The sequence below is a fragment of the Oncorhynchus mykiss genome, chromosome 9 (assembly GCF_013265735.2).
Source record: "Oncorhynchus mykiss isolate Arlee chromosome 9, USDA_OmykA_1.1, whole genome shotgun sequence".
In the NCBI taxonomy this organism is placed as follows: Eukaryota; Metazoa; Chordata; class Actinopteri; order Salmoniformes; family Salmonidae; genus Oncorhynchus; species Oncorhynchus mykiss.
In genome coordinates, this window is record NC_048573.1 from 62,621,922 (window position 1) to 62,633,921 (window position 12,000).

The 12,000-nt window shown below is 43.6% G+C and overlaps 1 protein-coding gene across 3 annotated transcripts; it reads left to right on the plus strand.

Annotated features, from left to right (window-relative positions):
* Positions 1-3,299: 3,299 nt before the first annotated feature.
* LOC110532602 (polynucleotide 5'-hydroxyl-kinase NOL9) lies at positions 3,300-5,924 on the plus strand. Of its 3 annotated transcripts, none has more exons than XM_021616641.2 (6): positions 3,300-3,536; positions 3,750-3,990; positions 4,225-4,339; positions 4,559-4,720; positions 5,197-5,322; positions 5,612-5,924. In XM_021616641.2, the coding sequence occupies exons 1-4, from the start codon at positions 3,422-3,424 to the stop codon at positions 4,574-4,576; spliced, it is 489 nt and encodes a 162-aa protein (XP_021472316.2). In that variant the 5' UTR covers positions 3,300-3,421; the 3' UTR covers positions 4,577-4,720; positions 5,197-5,322; positions 5,612-5,924. The 3 variants fall into 3 exon arrangements, with proteins under 3 accessions (XP_021472316.2, XP_036844518.1, XP_021472317.2); XM_036988623.1 differs by having other exon boundaries at positions 5,200-5,322; XM_021616642.2 differs by having other exon boundaries at positions 4,562-4,720.
* Positions 5,925-12,000: the final 6,076 nt, after the last annotated feature.

Sequence of the window (12,000 nt, forward strand, 5' to 3'; positions counted from 1 at the left end):
CTCGTCGTGTTTGGAGGACAAAGAATGCTGAGTTGCATCCAAGGAACACCATACCTACTGTGAAGCATGGGGGTGGAAACATCATGCTTTGGTGCTGTTTTTCTGCAAAGGGACCAGGACGACTGATCCGTGTAAAGGAAAGAATGACTGGGGCCATGTATCGTGATATTTTGAGTGAAAACCTCCTTAAATCAGCAAGGGCATTGAAGATGAAACGTGGCTGGGTCTTTCAGCATGACAATGATCCCAAAAACACTCTGGCAACAAAGGAGTGGCTTCGTAAGAAGCACTTCAAGGTCCTGGAGTGGCCTAGCCAGTCTCCAGATCTCAGCCCCATAGAAAATCTTTGGAGGGAGTTGAAAGTCTGTGTTGCCCAGCAACAGCCCCAAAACATCACTGCTCTAGAGGAGATCTGCATGGAAGAATGGGCCAAAATACCAGCAACAGTGTGTGAAAACCTTGTGAAGACTTACAGAAAACGTTTAACCTCTGTCATTGCCAACAAAGGGTATATAACAAAGTATTGAGATACACTTTTGTTATTGACCAAATACTTTATATACTTATTTTCCACCACAATTTGCAAATAAATTCATTAAAAATGCTACAATGTGATTTTCAGGATTTTTTTCCCTCATTTTGTCTGTCATAGTTGAAGTGCACCTATTATGTAAATTACAGGCCTCTCTCATATTTTTAAGTGTGAGAACTTGCACAATTGGTGGCTGACTAAATACTTTTTTGCCCCACTGTATATACTCCACTTTAGCCACTCCTCCTTCTCTCCAATCCTTACATCTTATGGTTCGACAGGAAGACGAAGTGATAAAGTAATAAACCGTTCTGTCTCCCTTAAGGTGACCTGACCACAACCCCCTTGAGGTCTAATCAAAAGCTCTCCACTTGTATCACCTATCGCACTCCCGTGACTCCCTCCCATCCACCCAGCATATTCCACAGCCACTCTGTCTTTCCACAGAGAACCATTAACTTCTGACATTAAAAACCAGTCTCTTCCTCTCCTTTATGTACTATGCTTATGCATATAACAATGTTCAAAGTTTACCTCGAAACCAACACTACCAACAGGACATTAAAAACTGTATTATCTTATGTTTTACCGAGACGTGGCTGAACGATGATAATGTAGACTTGGCGGGAGTTTCCATGCACCTGTAGTAGAGAGATGCTACGTCTGTTAAGACTAGGGGGGGGGGGGGGGGGGGGTCTATTTTGCAATAACAGCTGGTGCTCGATGTCTAATATTAAAGTAGTCTTGCTCGCCTGAGGTAGAGTTCCTTATGATAAGCTGTAGACCACACTATCTACCAAGAGAGTTCTCTATATTATTTGCAGCCATCGATTTACCACTACAGAACGAAGCTGGCACTAACACCGCTCTCAACCAAATCTATAAGGCCATAAGCAAAGAAGAAAATGCTCACCCAGAAGCGGCGCTCCAAGTGGGTGGGGACTTTAATGCAGGCAAACTTAAATCCGTTTTACCACATTTTTACCTGTGCAACCAGAGGGAAAGAAATCCTAGACCACCTTTATTCCACACACAGAGATGCATACAAAGCCCCCCCCCCGCCCCTCTATTTGGCAAATCTGACCATAATTCTATCCTCCTGATTCCTGCTTAGAAGCAAAAACTAAAGCAGGAAGTACCAGTGACTCGCCCAATATGGAAGTGGTCAGATGACATGGACTGTTTTGCTAGCACAGACTGGAATATGTTCCGGTATTTATCCAATGGCATTGAGTACACCACCTCAGTCATTGGCTTCATCAATAAGTACATCGTCGACGATGTCCCCACAGTTACCATACGTACATATCCCAACCAGAAGTCATGGATTACAGGCAACGTCCGCATCGAGTTAAAGGCTAGAGCTGCCGCTTTCAACCAGCGGGAGACTAATCGGTATGTTTATAAGAAATCCCGCTATGCCCTCCGACAAACCATCAAACAAGCAAAGTGTCAGTACAGGTTTAAGATTGAATCGTACTACACTGGCTCTGACGCTTGTCGGATGTTGCAGGGCTTGACAACTATTACGGACTACAAAGGGAAACCCAGACACGAGCTGCCCAGTGAAGCGAGCCTACCAGACGAGCTAAATGCCTTTTTATACTCGCTTCGAGGCAAACAACACTGACGCATGCACGAGAGCACCAGCTGTACTGGATGGCTGTGTGATAACACTCTCGGTAGCCGATGTGAACAAAACCTTTAAACGGGTCAAGATTCACAAAGCCGCTGGGCCAGATGGATTACCAGACGTGTACTCAAAGCATGCGCGGACCAACTGTCAAGTGTCTTCACTGACATTTTCAACCTCTCCCTGACCAAGTCTGTAATACCAACATGTTTCAAGCAGACCACCATAGTTCCTGTGCCCAAGGAAGCGAAGGTAACCTGCCTCAATGATTACCGCCCGTAGCACTCAGTTCAGTAGCCATGAAGTGCTTTGAAAGGCTGGTCATGGCTCACATCAACAGCATCCTCCCGGACACCCTAAACCCACTCCAATTCGTATACCGCCCCAACAGATCCACAGACGATGCAATCTCAATCGCACTCCACACTTCCCTTTCCCACCTGGACAAAAGGAACACCGATGTGAGATTGCTGTTCATTGACTACAGCTCAGCGTTCAACAAGCATAGTGCCCTCAAAGCTCATCACTAAGCTAAGGACTCTGGGACTGAACACCTCCCTCTGCAACAGGATCCTGGACGTCCTGACGGGCCGCCCCCAGGTGGTAAGGGTAGGCAACAACACGTCTGCAACACTGATCCTTAACACTGGGGCCCTTCAGGGATGTGTACTTAGTCCCCTCCTGTACTTCCTGTTCACCCACGACTGGGTGGCCAAACACGATTCCAACACCATCATTAAGTTTTCAGACGACAACGATGAGCCAGCCAATAGGGAAGAGGTCAGAGAACTGGCAGTGTGGTGCCAGGACAACATCCTCTCCCTCAATGTGAGCAAGACAAAGTAGCTGATCGTGGACTTCAGGAAAAGGCATGCCGAATAGGCCCCCATTAACATGAGCTGTAGTGGAGCGGGTTGAGAGTTTCAAGTTCCTTCGTGTCCACATCACCAACGAACTATCATGGTCCAAACACACCAAGACAGTTGTGTAGAAGGCACGACAAAACCTTTTCCACCTCAGGAAACTGAAAAGATTTGGCATTGGTCCCCAGATCCTCAAAAGGTACTCCCTGTATATAGCCTCATTATTCTTGTGTTACTTTTTTATTTTGTATTTTTTACTTGAGTCTATTTGGTAAATATTTTCTTAACTCTTGAACTGCACTGTTGGTTAAGGGTTTGTAAGTAAGCATTTCACGGTAAGGTCTACACTTGTTGTATTCGGCGCATGTGACATATAAAGTTTGATTTGATTCTATGGCCAGTTGTCCTGTGAAACAGACCTGGACCACTATCTGGAGTCTCAACTCCATGTGGCGCTTGTATAACAGAGAGATGCCCATAGTCATCAACACAATGGGCTGCGTCAAAGGTCAGTAACGCCGTATTCTTGGCAACCTGGGGAAAAAACAGCTACATTTGTCCCAAGCTGCCATGTTCATGTTTCACCCAATCCTCAAAAAGGAGGGAAAGCAAGCACACATGTCAGCAAATAAATTATGCATAGTAATAATGCGTAGTAATTAATACTTTTTTGTTGTTGAATTCTTCATACTGACCTGTTGACATGTGTCTGCCTCTTCAGGTTTTGGCTTTCAGTTGCTGGTGGACATCATTTGCCTCTGCTCCGTCTCTCACGTGGTGCAGCTCAGTAGTGGGGATAAAGTCATGTGCCCCCAACTCACCCCTGAGTTCCTGAAGTCATCACATGGCTGGCAGACACACCCTCCTGCCCAGTCAGCCCTGGGGGAGGACAACTCTGGATCCCATCCTCTCCAGTGGAGATACTCTATTCAGTTTGAAGGAGTGGGGCGCCTGGGCGAAATGTAAGAGTCCCAACAAGACAACAGCTTTCTTGGTTGCCATGGATATGGATATACATTTTTCTGCTGAAGGAAGATACTTGCCATTTTATTTGGAGAAAAGACAAACCCACTCTGCACTTGCCAGAGTATCATATTAAGCTGATGTATGAGCCTTTGTCAGAGATTTTCTTGCCCTACTTCTCTGAGTTCACCCCTCTGCCCCCCCCCCCTCTGGTGTGTGTTTTTCATCCACAGGAGACACCAGTGTAGCAATGAGCAGCGTGACCTGGCTCTGCTGGGCTACTTCAGCCAGCTGCAGTCCCCTGAACCAGGCTCCGTCAGACCGCTGCATGGCTTCACCCCCTACCAGGTAAGAAATAATACAAACTTTTAGAGAAGAATGTAGCCTCACTCTAGTGCTGATGTCATTGATAAGTGCCGTGTTCTGCCGGCCTGCTCGTGTCAAATCAGTTTTTATTAATGTCTGTGTAAGCATAGGATTCAAGTCTGTAATATTTTTTTACCTTTTAGAATATACTAATTCCACTACGTCCCTCCCTTGTCCTCTCTGTGCTGGTTCCCCATTCAGCAGTGGCGGTGGGTGTGATGCACTGTGAGGTAGCACCAGCTCATGCGCTCTACGCTGCCAATGCCAGTCTGGTGAGGCTGTGCTTTCTAAATGAGAAGGTATCAGGCAGGGGAGGCCCAGTTCTACTCTCTCAAACCCCTGTCTGTCCCTGCGTAGGATTTGGTAAGTATATATAGGTCTATAGCCATTACCCATACACATGTTAAAAAGGAAGCTGGTGGGAGGAGCCATAGGACTGGCTCATTGTAATGGCTGGAATGGAATTGTTTTATTCCATTCCAGCCATTACAATGAGCCCATCCTCCTATAACTTCTCCCACCAGCCTCCTCTGACATGTTAGTCTGTCACTGTTCTGTGTGGACAACTGTCATCTATCTAGCCGAGAACAGTAATAAAGTTTGGCATCTCCCCATCATGGATGAATAACTCTTAGAATGGATGGTGTGATGGATGGATGGAGGGATAACAAAGCTCTACGGTGTGGGTTTCTTTCTGGGAGAATCTTAATTGCATACTCCCCGTGTCCTCGCCTCCTTCTTAATACCCATTGGATGAGAAATCCAGAGGTCCTTCTCCTCCAATGGGTTTTGAGGAGGAGGTGAGGAGTATGCAATTGAGGATCTCCCTCTGTTCTCAGCAGGTGTCCTTTGGGGTGTGGACAAGGCATGTGGCCTGTACACCTGTTGCTCCCTCAGTCCTCCGTCAGGTCAACGGTCTTCTGCTGGGTGCTGTCACACTGACCAACATCCTCCTCACAGGACAGGTAAGACAAAAGGATACATCCCAAACACTGCGTGCAGTGTCATACTCTCCGCTCCTCAATCATCTGTAAGATGTCTTTGTTTGACTTTGACACTCAAATATAAATTATTATTAAACATATGCATGAAAAACTGAAAAATCACAACTGCCAAACCCAACCATTAAAATATTGCAGGACTGTCCTGTTCCTCTCCATGTCAGCTTTTAGCTATCAGGTTATTTTGGTTCAGTCACTCATTCTTGCTACATATCCTTGCTTTATCTTAGTCCACATCCTCTTTCTGTTACAGACAGGAATTGTGTGAGAGCCTCCCTACGTCACAATAGACTACAACTTTTAGCTAACCGGAGCTGGGAAGATTCACGTCTTCAAGGGGCTTGCAAGACCTGACCAGATGAATAACGCAAAGTGATTGTTTTTGTGAGAAGAGACTATGGTTTCATAGCAAGAAATCTGAAATCTGAATATTTTTTACCTTTTTTACTGACTTCAAACACCAAGGCCAGAGTCTCTCTTTCTCTTGCTTTCTCTTATCGCTCCTGTTTCATCAGGAGTTGTTTGTCAGAAGTTGGAAATAGGCCTAAATAAAACAATTTCAGGTCTTTTGTTTCCTAGGTGTAAGATCTTTTCTTGTCCTGAAGAGGGCATTTTAAGTAACCTCAGAAATTCACACCAGAGTGGTTAATACAGTAAAATGAGTATATACAAGGTTTGTTGCCTTTTGGTGCCCTGAAGAGGGCAGTGTTGTTCAGGTTTATATTTCAAGTTTATCAAGCCTAGCTCGTACAGTTAGTTGTATAGTAAATGAGATTTTATAGGCTGCTGCACAAGACTATTATGTGTGTATGGATAGACACAGTTTCGGAGCATCATGACGAACGCACACATTTTGTTGTCTGTGCGGACATATTTCAAGTTTTATTAGTCGTATGTACAGGACACATGGTATGCACCGTCCAAACGAAATGCATACTTGCAGGTTCCTTCTTGACAATACAACAATAAGAAATAATAAACTAAGAATACGAACATAAACTAAATGGCTCAGTAGAATAGAATAAACATCTTAGCATAACTATAATACATTAAGGCACAATTTAAAGTCCAATATTTACACGTGTTTTGGGAAGGGGGATTGGGGGCAAGTGTTCAAATTGTGCAGTATTTAGCAATCATTAGTCTGTTAGAAACAGTTGTGATTTGTGTGTAGCATGAATGTCTGCGTTTACACAAGCAGCCAAATGTTGATTTTTTTTTTCCCCCACTAATTGGTCTTTTGACCAATCACATGAGATCTTTTCACATCAGATTTGTTTCAGAGCTGATCTGATTGGTCGAAAGACCAATTAATAAAAATAAAATAAAAATTGGTCTGCCTGTGTAAACGCAGTGTGTGTGTGTATATACAGTGGGGAGAACAAGTATTTGATACACTGCCGATTTTGCAGGTTTTCCTACTTACAAAGCATGTAGAGGTCTGTAATTTTTATCATAGGTACACTTCAACTGAGAGACGGAATCTAAAACAAAAATCCAGAAAATCACATTGTATGATTTTTAAGTAATTCATTAGCATTTTATTGCATGACATACGTATTTGATACATCAGAAAAGCAGAACTTAATATTTGGTACAGAAACCTTTGTTTGCAATTACAGAGATCGTACGTTTCCTGTAGTTCTTGACCAGGTTTGCACACACTGCAGCAGGGATTTTGGCCCACTCCTCCATACAGACCTTCTCCAGATCCTTCAGGTTTCGGGGCTGTCGCTGGGCAATACGGACTTTAAGCTCCCTCCAAATATTTTCTATTGGGTTCAGGTCTGGAGACTGGCTAGGCCACTCCAGGACCTTGAGATGCTTCTTACAGAGCCACTCCTTAGTTGCCCTGGCTTGTGTGTTTCGGGTCGTTGTCATGCTGGAAGACCAAGCCACGACCCATCTTCAATGGTCTTACTGAGGGAAGGAGGTTGTTGGCCAAGATCTCGTGATACATGGCCCCATCCATCCTCCCCTCAATACGGTGCAGTCGTCCTGTCCCCTTTGCAGAAAAGCATCCCCAAGGAATGATGTTTCCACCTACATGCTTCACGGTTGGGATGGTGTTCTTGAGGTTGTACTCATCCTTCTTCTTCCTTCAAACACGGCGAGTGGAGTTTACACCAAAAAGCTATATTTTTGTCTCATCAGACCACATGACCTTCTCCCATTCCTCCTCTGGATCATCCAAATGGTAATTGGCAAACTTCAGACGGCCTGGACATGCGCTGGCTTGAGCAGGGGGACCTTGCGTGCGCTGCAGGATTTTAATCCATGACGGCGTAGTGTGTTACTAATGGTTTTCTTTGAGACTGTGGTCCCAGCTCTCTTCAGGTCATTGACCAGGTCCTGCCGTGTAGTTCTGGGCTGATTCCTCATCTTCCTCATGATCATTGATGCCCCACAAGGTGAGATCTTGCATGGAGCCCCAGACCGAGGGTGATTGACCGTCATCTTGAACATCTTCCATTTTCTAATAATTGCGCCAACAGTTGTTGCCTTCTCACCAAGCTGTTTGCCTATTGTCCTGTAGCCCATCCCAGCCTTGTGCAGGTCTACAATTTTATCCCTGACGTCCTTACACCCTCTCTGGTCTTGGCCATTGTGGAGAGGTTGGAGTCTGTTTGATTGAGTGTGTGGACAGGTGTCTTTTATACAGGTAACGAGTTCAAACAGGTGCAGTTAATACAGGTAATGAGTGGAGAACAGGAGGGCTTCTTAAAGAAAAACTAACAGGTCTGTGAGAGCCGGAATTCTTACTGGTTGGTAGGTGATCAAATACTTATGTCATGCAATAAAATGCTAATTAATTACTTAAAAATCATACAATGTGATTTTCTGGATTTTTGTTTTAGATTCCGTCTCTCACGGTTGAAGTGTACCTATGATAAAATGACAGACCTCTACATACTTTAAGTAGGAAAACCTGCAAAATCGGCAGTGTATCAAATACTTGTTCTCCCCACTGTATATATAGGTATGTTTGTTTGCGTGACTGCATGCACTGCATTCAGAAAGCATTCAGACCCCTTGACTTTTTCCATATTTTGTTACATTACAGCCTTTTCCCCTCGTCAATCTACACACAATACACCCCCCCCCCCCCATTTTTGCAAATGTATAAAAATTAGAAAGCTGATATCACATTTACATAAGTATTCAGACCCTTTAGTCAATTCTGTGTTGAAGCACCTTGGCAGCAATTACAGCCTTGAGTTTTCTTGGGTATGACGCTACAAGCTTGGCACACCTGTGTTTGGGGAGTTTCTCCCATTCTTCTCTGCAGATCCTCTCAAGCTCTGTCAGGTTGGATGGGGAGCGTCGCTGCACAGCTATTTTCAGGTCTCGCTATAGATGTTTGACCGGGCTCCGGCTGGCCTACTAAAGGACATTCAGAGACTTGTCTCGAAGCCAGTCCTGTGTTGTCTTGGTTTGTGTGCTTATGATCGTTGTGCTGTGAACCTTCGCCTCAAATCAAAGTTTATTGGTCACATACACATGGCTAGCAGATGTTATTGTGAGTGTAGCGAAATGCTTGTGCTTCTAGTTCCGACAGTGCAGCAATATCTAACATGTCATCTAACAATTCCACAATAACTACCTAATACACACAAATCTAAGTAAAGGAATGGAATAAGAATATATACATATAAGTACAGTTGGGCAAAAAAGTATTTAGTCAGCCACCAATTGTGCAAGTTCTCACACTTTAAAGATGAGAGAGGCCTGTAATTTTCATCATAGGTACACTTCAACTATGACAGACAAAATGAGGGGAAAAAATCCTGAAAATCACATTGTAGGATTTTTAATGAATTTATTTGCAAATTATGGTGGAAAATAAGTATTTGGTCAATAACAAAAGTTTATCTCAATACTTTGTTATATACCCTTTGTTGGCAATGACAGAGGTCAAACGTTTTCTGTAAGTCTTCACAAGGTTTTCACACACTGTTGCTGGTATTTTGGCCAATTCCTCCATGCAGATCTCCTCTAGAGCAGTGATGTTTTGGGGCTGTTGCTGGGCAACACAGACTTTCAACTCCCTCCAAAGATTTTTTATGCGGTTGAGATCTGGAGACTGGCTAGGCCACTCCAGGACCTTGAAATGCTTCTTACGAAGCCACTCCTTCGTTGCCCGAGCGGTGTGTTTGGGATCATTGTCATGCTGAAAGACCCAGCCATGTTTCATCTTCAATGCCTTTGCTGATGGAAGGAGGTTTTCATTCAAAATCTCAAGATACATGGCCCCATTCATTCTTTCCTTGGGTGTTTCCACCCCCATGCTTCACAGTAGGTATGGTGTTCTTTGGATGCAACTCAGCATTCTTTGTCCTCCAAACACGACGAGTTGAGTTACCAAAAAGTTATATTTTGGTTTCATCTGACCATATGACATTCTCCCAATCTTCTTCAGGATCATCCAAATGCTCTCTAGCGAACTTCAGACGGGCCTGGACATGTACTGGCTTAAGCAGGGAGACACGTCTGGCACTGCAGGATTTGAGTCCCTGGCGGCGTAGTGTGTTACAGATGGTAGGCTTTGTTACTTTGGTCCCAGCTCTCTGCAGATCATTCACTAGGTCCCCCCGTGTGGTTCTGGGATTTTTGCTCACCGTTCTTGTGATCATTTTGACCCCACGGGGTGAGATCTTGCGTGGAGCCGCAGATCGAGGGAGATTATCAGTGGTCTTGTATGTCTTCCATTTCCTAATAATTGCTCCCACAGTTGATTTCTTCAAACCAAGCTGCTTACCTATTGCAGATTCAGTCTTCCCAGCCTGGTGCAGGTCTACAATTTTGTTTCTGGTGTCCTTTGACAGCTCTTTGGTCTTGGCCATAGTGAAGTTTGGAGTGTGACTGTTTGAGGTTGTGGACAGGTGTCTTTTATACTGATAACACGTTCAAACGGGTACCATTAATACAGGTAACGAGTGGAGGACAGAGGAGCCTCTTAAAGAAGAAGTTACAGGTCTGTGAGAGCCAGAAATCTTGCTTGTTTGTAGGTGACCAAATACTTATTTTCCAGCAGTCATAATGTTTTAATCTGATTAGGCTACTTCAAATGTTTCCTTAAGGCATGCGCATGTTCATCCAAAATATAATTCCAGCACGGTTTGACATTGACACCCTAAAGACTCTGGCAAGTGCACTATGCCTGCACATCATGGTCCCCCAGCAGCCCCAAACATCTCAAGAATCAGCTACAGACCAGCCAAAACAAGCTTGTAAGAATTGTAATTAAACAATTGAAGTATTAATTCAACTTGGTCTTGTCCACAGAATTATCACAGGCTCAGCCTCCAGGTACCTATCCAACAACAGTATTTTTCATTTGTTAGATATGTCCACCAGCATTATACCAGAGCCAGCGTCTAATATTCCCTGTTTTAAATAGGAATCTATCTGGTAAGAACACATTTTTATATACCGGAACTGTTGAGTGGAACAAACTACAACAGCAACTGAAAGCCATAACAACCATAACCACTTTTAAAAAATTATGCCAAAAGCTGGCTAATGTTTGAACAGTAGAAAATATTTTTGTCTGTATCTCAGTAATGTGTCTATCTATGTAATTGTATACTGTATGTATTTATGTAGAAATAGGGACCACAATGGAAATGTGCAATTTTTTATTTATTTTACCTTTATTTAACCAGGCAAGTCAGTTAAGAACACATTCTTATTTTCAATGACGGCCTGGGAACAGTGGGTTAACTGCCTGTTCAGGGGCAGAACGACGATACAAAAATATTTGTATTGTGTGTCTATATAGGTATTTTTGACAAATAAAATCATTCAATCAATCTAAACTGTGCAGCGGCCATTTGATGAATGGAAATAGACATCTGTTACAAAACACCAAAAAGTTTAATGACATTCAGAGATTGTCAAGTCGAGCCTTCAATAATAGATATGCCTACAAGGTAGGGAGGGATATATAACCCGTCTATATAAGGCAGGGGTGGGCAATTACAGACCTCGAGGGCCAGATTGGTGTCACAGTTTGGCCCTAGCTCCAGCTAACACACCTGACTCCAATAATCACATCATGATCTTCAATCATGATCTTCAGAATGCAATTGGATTAAATCAGCTGTGTTTGCTAAGGATGGAGAAAAAGTGTGACCCCAATTAGGCCCTCCGGGACTGGAGTTGCCCACCCCTAATATAAGGTCTTAATACTTTCTGCACTGAATGCACTGTATGTCTATCTCTGATAAGCTACCCAGGAAAGGGTATAGGCCTAAGGCCGAGACAAAGAAGACACAGTGGCAGAATAAATTCAACCACACCTGTGTTTCATCACAAAACCGGAGAGTAAAATCTGTCTGGTGAAGTCCACAAATCATATTGCATGTAACAAACAGTTACATGATCTATAGCATGCTCAAGCAAGTTCATGTTTCCACCATTTTCAGACAACTAAACAACTATTGATTTAGAACCATGGAGAGTTAGGCTACGCCACGTCACAAAGAAAACAGGAGCTGTCTCCAAGTTTTTTTTTGTTCTAGGCTACCTGGCTAAAATGCTTGCTCGCTAGCCTAACTTCCTTTCATGGAAACAATGAGCCAGCAAGTTCACATTAGCCTACATATTGAACTTCCATCCTCTCAGGCACAATATATGAAT

Coding starts and splice junctions, on each gene's coding strand:
- LOC110532602 (XM_021616641.2), top strand. CDS start 3,422: ATGGCCAGTTGTCCTGTGAAACAGACCTGGACCACTATCTGGAGTCTC. Junction 3,537..3,749: donor CACAATGGGCTGCGTCAAAG/GTCAGTAACGCC, acceptor CTGCCTCTTCAG/GTTTTGGCTTTCAGTTGCTG. Junction 3,991..4,224: donor GTGGGGCGCCTGGGCGAAAT/GTAAGAGTCCCA, acceptor TTTCATCCACAG/GAGACACCAGTGTAGCAATG.